Source organism: Egretta garzetta, unplaced genomic scaffold (genome assembly GCF_000687185.1).
Source record: "Egretta garzetta isolate BGI_Z169 unplaced genomic scaffold, ASM68718v1 scaffold339, whole genome shotgun sequence".
Lineage (NCBI taxonomy): Eukaryota > Metazoa > Chordata > Aves > Pelecaniformes > Ardeidae > Egretta > Egretta garzetta.
The window spans coordinates 173,168-182,631 of NW_009260800.1; the positions used below are offsets into that span (position 1 = coordinate 173,168).

The 9,464-nt window shown below is 40.4% G+C and overlaps 1 protein-coding gene across 1 annotated transcript in view; it reads left to right on the forward strand.

The window, feature by feature from the left end:
* The window catches only part of SLC30A10 (solute carrier family 30 member 10), a 22,068-nt gene extending 13,580 nt beyond the window's left edge, over positions 1-8,488 (forward strand). Inside the window, exons 2-4 of the mRNA XM_035902207.1 lie at positions 441-524; positions 4,078-4,318; positions 5,080-8,488. Coding sequence (XP_035758100.1) covers positions 441-524; positions 4,078-4,318; positions 5,080-5,545 — 791 coding nt within the window. The 3' untranslated portion in view covers positions 5,546-8,488. The remainder of the gene's footprint in view (positions 1-440; positions 525-4,077; positions 4,319-5,079) is intronic.
* Positions 8,489-9,464: the final 976 nt, after the last annotated feature.

Consider the following 9,464-nt stretch of genomic DNA (forward strand, 5'->3'; position numbering starts at 1 on the left):
TGCCTTTCGGCTGCACCCTCGCCGCCTCGCCACCCAGCCTTCCCCTCATGTCCTGCATCCCTCCCCACCCTTTGTGCCCTTCCCCATTTTGCCTCATCCCCTCTCTGCCCCCTCTTTGCCCTCGGGATCTGGTGAGCTGCCAGACCCATCCTCTGGGCCCTTTTGAAGCCGTGAGCCCACCCGTGGGCCCTGGGGAACTTCACTAGGCGCACTCAGACATCCACCAACTCTTTCACCTTGTACTTTACACCGGGCGTCCCTTTGGGATGGGGGAGGGAGGTGTTGCTCAAGAGAGCTGTGTGGAAAATATTTTGGCTTGGGTTTTTTTTCGGTTTTTTTTTTCTTCTTGTCATCTTTGAAATAAGTTGGTTTTGAGAAGGATGATGTTTTTTCTGTTTGTAGAACTTATACACAACACAGCGTTTCTTCTTTGAATGCAGGTGATTCACCAAATGACCAAAAAAGCCCTGAAGAGGGGCCTGAGAAGAAAAAAGAGAGGAAGTCCGAAGCCTTGAACATCAGAGGTACAGTACGGGAGTATACTGCTAATATTATAATAACTTTAAACACTTTCTGGTTTCCATTTCAGACTATCTTTTTTTTTTTTTTTTTTTTTTTCCCCCCCCCAAGTATCAGTAAGAAATGGAGCAAAAGCCCAGGACTCTTCTGTCTATATGGTCCCAGTTATCTTTAGCAGAAAGGTTTTGCTTGTATGGAATAGCACAGATAATAACAAAATAGTGTGATGCTGATTTGGCTCCGAGTGTGTTTACATTTTGATTTTAATTCTTTAGAAGAGTACAGCTGAACTTTTTGGAAAGGAGACCAAGCCTCTTGCACTAAGCTGAAGCCACTAGAGGCCTTGTAGGAAGGTAGAGCAGGTACCTATGAGGCGCTTCTTTGCGTGTCACTGCTGTAGTCATTGAGCAGTTTTCAACTTGAAAATGCTTTTTGGCAGAAAACTGAATTTTTTGAAATCCCGAGGTTAACAATGTTTTGTAGTCAGCACGAGGGAGAAGGTGCTGAAACTGTGCTTCGGCACAGTGTTTTTCCAGGTCCTTGAGCTGTGAACCTGTTCCCTGAGAGAGCCTGTGATGGTATCAACCCTTTTTATGTTGTAGCCCAGCAGGTCTCTGGGTATCTGCAGAGTGAAACTGTATAGCTACTTCTAGGAATAAATTAACCAAGTGTCTCTCTCCCTCTCTGCGTAGGTGTTTATATACATCCACATTTACATACCTATTCTGAGCAGAGCCAAAAGCAGGTATCTTTGAGTATATTAAACATTGAGTTTGTCCTTCAAGGAAAGGGCTGTCAGAAAGCTGAAACAGGGTGGCAGTTTCAGGCTTCTTATGGTCACCTATCAGCATCTGATATTGCTCCAGAGTTGTGTAGGTTGGCATCACGTGAGTTCAGCTTAAAGAGGTCAACATAGCAGTCAGGCACATGGGGTTTTGGGTTTTTTGTGTGTTTGTCTACTTGTCTCTCAAAAGCGTTTTCAGAGTTACACAAATGTGTCTGTAAGGGAAGATGCTTTGGATATCAAACCATGTGCTAGAGCCACAACACTTTCCTGAATGTCTAGAAATTGGTGTCCCTGGGTATTATGGTATTATAGCATTAAGTTATTGGAGCAGGAAAAGCAAACCATTGCTTTTGGGGGTGGAGGAGAGAAGGATAAGAAACCAAAGAGCGTATTTCAGAGCGGGCCTTCCTTGCCTGAACGACAGTGCTTAGGCATAAAGATGCTGGAAACTTTCAAAAATGTCTGCAGGATAAGAAGTTTTATATCGGTTATTTATATATATATATATGTACATGTATATATAAAAATATTTATATATATATTATATATATCAAGGTACCTGCCTTCTCTGATTTTTAAAAAGAGGTGCTACTTTAACTTTAGTATGTCATCTTTGCAAAATCTATTTGTATTGTCCTTACGAATATTCCTCGCTTCTTTAGCCAGTGCTACCAATGTGTGTCTTCACAATTCTGATTGAAAATCTATGTTTTTTCTTTGCTGCTGTAAGTTAGTTATATAGCTATACTTACTTCTTAATCACTTGGCAAAAAAATCTGTACATTATAGAATCAGAGCCTCCCTGAAAAACATGGATGGACAAAATGGATCTGCAGAGGAATTGGTTCCTTGATATTTAAAAGTGGTGGGAACAGGAATCCAGACATTCTGCCTGACTGGGTTAATTATTGTAGTGTAAAATTATTCCTTTTGAGCATATGCAGGGTAGTTCAGACTTTCCAACACAAGCTGTTGGAAACTCTGTGTTACGTATGGTCTTACCATACCGACTTTATTTACTAAAAATTCATTTTCAGTTCTGTTTTATAACCACAGCTCTTGGGGGTCTATAGGGAAATAGGTTCATTTCTGTCTAGGCCCCCTTTATGTAATGCGCAACCAAGATGTCCACATTAACAATGTTAATAATGTAAAATAAGCGTTTTCCAAATTCCATATGCTCAATTCATCGTTTATCATAATTCTGGCATGCTTACTTTTTTTTCTTAATTCAAGAGGACACTTTCTGAAACGTTTTCCTGTTCTTTTTAAGCTATGCTCTCCAGTTAGTTGCCTTGGCAATTGCATCCTGCCTGTCCCACTTGTTCATGCAATAGGTGATAGCCCATGCTGAATCAGGATTATTTGTAAATGAAAAGAAAACACTGCACCACTGTTAGGAGGAGTAAAGCCCTGTGGGAGCCTGCCAAGTGGGGCAGAACATGCCTAACTCCAGCAGAAAATGCTGCACTCCCTGGAAGTTTGTACTTTCTTATCTTGAGTGATTCAGAGGAACTCCAGTGGTCATCAGCTTCATTTCTCACACTGAAGAGCAATGTTCATGCAAAGAGCTGGCAAGAAGCAGCAGCGCAGGCATGGCTCTAGGGCTAATCCAGTGTCCAGCACCACTGAAGAGTCAAAACTCTTCATTGTGTTGTTGATGAGTTTCAGAGGGAGCCTTTTATGGCTTCTCCAGCCCAGAGGAAGCGATTAAATTGGAGTGAAGCTCTGGAAAGCGCTTGTCATCGAGGTGGGAAAGGGAGATGGTCCATTTTATTCTCTCACAGGCTCTGAATATAAGAAAGAAATTAACTTAATATATTTAGAGATGTTATGAATTAGGCATGGGTTGGACTGAAATCCGAGCCTGAACAGTAAATACTGATGAAACTGGAGTGCATTTGAGCAATGATGGAAAGAGGGAAGATGATGTAAAGCAGTGAAAAAGAAAGGAAGCAAAAAGAAGCTTTTAGATTATTGTAACTTTATAGCAAGAAGACTACTTTGGTCATTGTAGTTGAAAGGGCAGCTAAAAATGTATTATTACAAGAGCCTGTTTTGTACCTTTACCTTTTGTGCAAAACCATATCTATAGATGTAAAAAGTGCTATCCAGCGTTCCTCTCAATTTGGAGTAGTCCTGGCACGTATTAAACCGTGGTGTCCCTCTGACTAACTCTCAAACCGGATTCTGTTTTTCTGGGGGTCTGAGGGCTAGTAGTGTTGGTGGGACGAGGTTTAATGTGGCTAGTAATTGAAACTTGATCCAAAAAATGGAGTTTGAGGGCATTTGGAGCCATGGGAATAGGCTTAGGTTTCACTTAGGTAATTTTTCAGATTTCAGCAGCATCATAGAAGCTGATGGAGGAGAATAACTCCTACTGGTCAGTGGCCCTCTGGGCTTCCAGGGTAGAACGGATAGATTTAGTCATCAATTTTTCATCAGAAATTCTGTCTACTCCCAAGGATCTCTTAATAATCTGCAGGCATTTAAGCAAACACATTTTCCATTGCCATGGCATTGCAGTTGGACCATGGTTGCTAGCATACCCTATGTGTTTAATAATGCATCCCACTTCAGCAGCTGTGGTTTCAGAGTCAGTATTTCCCTTGCTGGTTTGTTCTGAAAGCTGTTATTGAAAACTTCGGCTATGATGTTAGTGCTTGGAATATTGTGTTTTTCATGTAAAGTAGAACAGACTTGAAAAATGCAGCTTCACTCTCCACCCCTCAAAAAACCCCTGCTAATGGAAATTCTGCCATTTGTTCCAGGTGTTCTTTTGCATGTTATGGGAGACGCGCTTGGATCTGTGGTCGTGGTAGTTGCTGCTACAATATTCCATGTACTTCCTCTGGGGAATGCTCCGTGTAATTGGCAGTGCTACATCGATCCGAGCCTGACAATAATTATGGTGTTCATCATCTTGTCTTCTGCATTCCCGCTTATCAAGGAGACCTCAATTATTTTGTTGCAGATGGTTCCCAAAGGTGTTAATATGCAACTACTGAGTAAGTAAAATTTGTTGTTGAAGTGCTATTAATTTTAATGATACATTTCAATGCATATGTTATTTCTGGAATGACATGTTTGGATTATTTACTCATAATAGCTCCAAATTCTCAGGAACTGTGAGAAATAGTCACATGCCTGTGTCCTAGCAACATGACTCAAATCTCTCTGGATTAGTTAAAGCATGCATTTTGAGAATGTGGTACTCCAACAATACATCAAAAATACCAGGTCTTGAGCTGTTAATGCTTTGTGTGGGGTGTTTGTGAAAGAAACAACACTGAATTACAATATTTCCCAACCCTGCAGCAGCTTCTTCTAAAAGGCTTCCAAAACAGCTTAGACATTGCCATTAAGGTTGGTTAATTTTGTAGCTCTCTGGTGTTGTTCACGCTGGTTAATTGTAGGGCAGCGCACTGGTTATTTCTGGAATTCCACCATGCTCAGGGTTAGAGAAACCAGAAGATGTGGGGTCTTTGCCAAAGAAGTGGTGCTCTAATGTTGCTTCTATGAATGGTGGGTAAATTACCATTAGGGAGCCTGAGGGGCGGGGTGAAGCCAAAAGGAAGGGTGGCCTGCTTGTGTGGTCATCTGGAGGCTGAGCCGAAGGCAGCTGGGAGTAGACAGAATTTACAAGTACGGTTCTTTTTAAAAAGGTATTTCAGAGACTGCTGCTTTCGGATAGGGCTCTTAATGGGAAAGCTAGTAATTACCCAGTACACCAAAGCCTCTAATATCTTTCTCTTATGTCTTCCAGCTGACAGACTAGCTCGTGTACCGGGGGTTAGCAGCCTTCATGAGGTGCATGTCTGGGAGCTTGCAGGTGGGAAGAATATTGCTACTCTTCATATCAAGTGCCAAACCCCTACTGATTACCAAGATGCTGCTTATAAAATACGGAAGGTTTTCCATGAAGCAGGGATCCATTCTGTGACCATCCAGCCCGAGTACATTGACCACAAGACCTCCCAGCTACTGTGCAGCTCGCCCTGCATCTCAAAAGCTTGTGACTCTCATCTGTGCTGCAGTCAGCAGGAGCCCCCCCTGGCTAAAACTAATGGCTATACCGAGAACGATAATTGCCTTTCTGTGTTGCACAAAGACAGTGGTTCAAGTAAAAATGATACTGAAATCCCTATTGAGTACCCACTGGCAGAGGATAGCAGTAAAAACATGAAAAATTGTGGCACGTCTGATGACAAATCACAGTTGAGCAGTACACGACTTTAAGCAATTCCCTCTACTCTGCGTAATGTTTTTGTAGAACAAACGTATCCTGGCTGGGAAGGGTGTCATTGGTGGTTGTAGCTGAAGTTGGTGTGGCAAAAAGATTTTTGTGCTTTAGCTGTAAACCAAAACACACCTAAAAAAAAACCCCCTTGTATCTGAAATAAGGATTAATATTTCCATGAAGGGTGTTGAATTCATCTAAGATTTTTCTGATACAGACTAAACCCAGTTCCTTACCAACCGACGTGTGAATTTCTATTGATAGAGGGGATGGGGTGTATTGCCGTCTGCACTGATGCTTGCAGTTGATGGCCAGTGGCACTGGGAATGAAACTCTGGCCTTTTCTGCTGCAGCGAGCTGTTCCTTGAAAGCCCTGTGGCCAGTTCATGATTGTACTGGGCTGTGGTACTGTATATTTATAAAGGACTTCAGTAGAGATGCTTTACTGATCCTTAAAACCCTGTTTTTGCATAGGCAGTTCATGTTTAACAGTAACGCTTGTACTTCTGGCCAGTGGGGTTTGTGAATGAAATTAAGAGGGTGTAAGGGGGAGGGAAAGCACTCAGGAATTTTGACTTTCATTGTCTTCTTGATCAGCTCCTGTGTTTAGGGACAGAGCAGAAGCTGGTCTTGCTTCTCTACTAGTAATACTGGAGTCTTAGCCTAATCACAGATGAGTATGCTAAAGAATAGACTTCTTGTCATGAAAGCAAAGAAATACTTATTAATGTCTGTACTGATTCTAGCAAATTAAAATGCAGGCAGTCATCCAGTTAACTTTTATCTTGTTCACTGTTGTGATTGTACAACTCAGTCTTCTGGTTTTTTTTTTTTTCTTCCCTTTCCTGACAACAGAAATTATAATAGCCACGGTCTTAATTCATCATTGTGCAGGGTGATTGCAGTATCTTTAACACGAGTGTCTGTCTTTATTCATGCTGAATAAATAAGCTAATGTGTTTATTATGAACAGTTAAAATTCTGCAGTTCTATTAAGACACAATTTAATATTGTATTAAGAGAGTACCTTTGAAGTTTTATATGCAGTGTTACCGCTTAGAGGAAGCTTTAAAAAAAAAATTACAGGGAAATTTTCCTTGTTTAGTCTTGATTATTTCTTGCTGATTTATTTTAAAGGTCTAAGCCCTCCCCTCCGCCCCACACCTCCTCCCCAAGCCCAACAGTGTACCTCAAAGCATCTTTAGTGAAGCAGTTCCTTTTATCTCCTTGCTGCTTGCTCTTTTTGAAGGCACGCAATGGGGTCTCTAAGGAAAACAAGGTGATGTCCCCTGCCACCAGTGCTGGATTTAGGTCAGGTCTGTTCTCCAGGTTTTTGGGGGAGGAAACCCACTATCTAATCCACACTGAGTGTAGTGCTTAGCCTCACCGGCAGTACAGACCAGCTCCAGAAGCTTTCAAATACATTTTGCTGTTGAAAGCAGCCTCTCAGTGGTCTGTGGGGCCTGGGCAGGCTATTCTATTCATTTTTTTATGGGGACATCTTTATAAAATAGTGGTGCCTTTACCTCAGTGACACCTTAACAAAGGGGAAAATTGATTTTCTGCCTGGGCTGGGAAAATACCAGGACCTCCTTGTAAGGCTGGTTAGAAAGCAGCCAACTCCTTATTAATAAGGACGATTACATTAACTCAATGAATATGAAAACACACAGCAAGCTATTTTGCTGCTTGGAAAATGCTAGTTACTGAAGCAGTGATTGCAGTCTAAATAGTACATTTCTAGATTTGTAGTTACCCCTTTCGAACAGATACTTGGGTGAATTAATATATTTTACAGCCTTCCATTGTAGGTTTGTATTCTTTAAATTAAACTCTGTGTTAGTATAATCAAAAGCTTGATCCTCCAGTCTGTTTGATTCTGTTGGCAGCTGCAGAAGTGAAAGAAGCAGGGTCTTGCTTGGCAGTTATTGCATGAATTAGTGTAAATCAGGAAACATTTAAAGAATTGCCGTCTTTTATAAGTGTGTGGCATAAAGTAAGACAGCCCATTCTTCTGTTCTTTTTGTCCTTATTTTTATTTCTGATGATGCTTAAATGTCAGGGTTGAGATGTAAATAACAAATGTATTTATAGGTTTTTTGAGGACTGGAATAGAAAGGTCCCAAAATAACAACAAAGTCTATGGGAGAACTTGCTTCCTAGATAGCCTCTAAAACAAGCACCCTTTCATTATTATGCATCTGTGTCTTAAATCAGGTAATCTTTTCATATATACATTTTATTAAATGGTTGAAAGATGGAATGGCAGTATTGCTTACTCTGGAGTTGGAGAAAACTAGTATGTGTAACACTGATGCATTTGACAAAATGGGCCATCTTTTTCTTTATCCTGCCAGTGTTTGTTAAAACTGTGATTACCTATTTTTCAAGTTTTTGAAAGTGTTGTAACCTGAAAATACAATGAAGTAACATTCTTAAACAGTTTTCTTGTCTGGTTGAATGTACTGTAATTGTTGCCTGTGAATAAATAGGAAAATAGCAGGGATTATAGAAGTCTTCAGGTCTAGAAAACAAGCAGATTTAAAAGTCGCTTTATTACTTAAGCACGCAAAACCAACAGAGCTATATTATTTATGAGGTCAGCCTTTTTTTTTTTTTCCTGTGTAGTGACTTTCAGGGTATCCATCTAAGGTTTCTGACCTGGTATCCTTGTTTTCCTTTGAGTCCTGGAAGAAAATACGTTTCTTCTCTGTCTTAAGTGTGTCACAGCTAGGCTCTACTGGGTGGCCCCTCTCTACTTCTGTAGAAGATTTCATTCCAATCAGTGTGTATTTTGTATTGCTTATTTCCCTCCAGTTCTTGGCATATCTCTTCTAATTCTCTTGAAGTAAGCTTACCTCATTTTGAAATACAGTATATTTCAGTATTTGCCCTTATCTATGGGCGCTTGTTCTAAATTCAGTTTTGTAGTGTATTGCACTGCTGAAAAATCTCTTTTCCGGCCTCTCTAGCTTAATTGTTTTTTTCCCCCCCTCCAATTCAGTAATGTAAAATTTCTGATGATTGCAGGTTGATCATGCTACCCTGTCCTCTTCGGTTACTCCCTTCTGATTGCACCATTATGGCATTCATTTTCTCTTGCAGTGGTTGCCCCTTTCTGTCCATCGCTGTCTGTAGCAAAGGAAATCTGCTTAAAACACAGGTGATTTTCAAATGGATGTCCAGCTTATGTGGCCCTCTGATCCATAACCAGTCACACATGTGACTTAGTTGTATGGCAACGAAACATTTGTTAGCCTTGGCAGACAGTTTTGGAGCAAGAGTGAAATCTGGAATAAATTAACAAGGCATTGAAAGCAAAAGCAATTTGCTGGCCTTCATCAGCTGTGAGCCTTTTCTTAAAGTGAATTAAATTTTTTGGCATCTTTTCATATGTTATCCTTTAACCGAACATGTCAATTTGATAGTTAATTTTCCCTTCTTCTGTAACTCTCTACATGCAAGTCTTGCCTTTGCTTTTCTATGTAAAGGAAAATAACTGATGCTATTTTTAGGAGTATTGCCTTTTTTACCCAAAAATTTTTAGTTGACTTCCTTTTCTTTGTGTTCTTCACGATACCTATTTTGACTTGTAGTGCAACCGTGGTTTTTTTCCTCTTAATGTTTTTCTTATTCTTTTTCTCTTCAATAAAAGCAGTATGGCTTTGCTAGCTGCCTGGCCATGGTGTTGTACCTATAATATAGTTTAGAAATACCTCCTTTATGCACTGGTTTAATTTTTGCACTCAATTTAATTCAAATTCACTCGCTTTCTCGTTTTGCTATGTGAAACACTTCACCATTGCAAGCCATTTTTTGATCTTGTTTAGTTTTTCCTATTCTGTCCCCCTGCCTCTACATGATTATAACACTTACTATCCCGAATGCTCCCTTTTATTCTAAACTTTGAAGGGAATA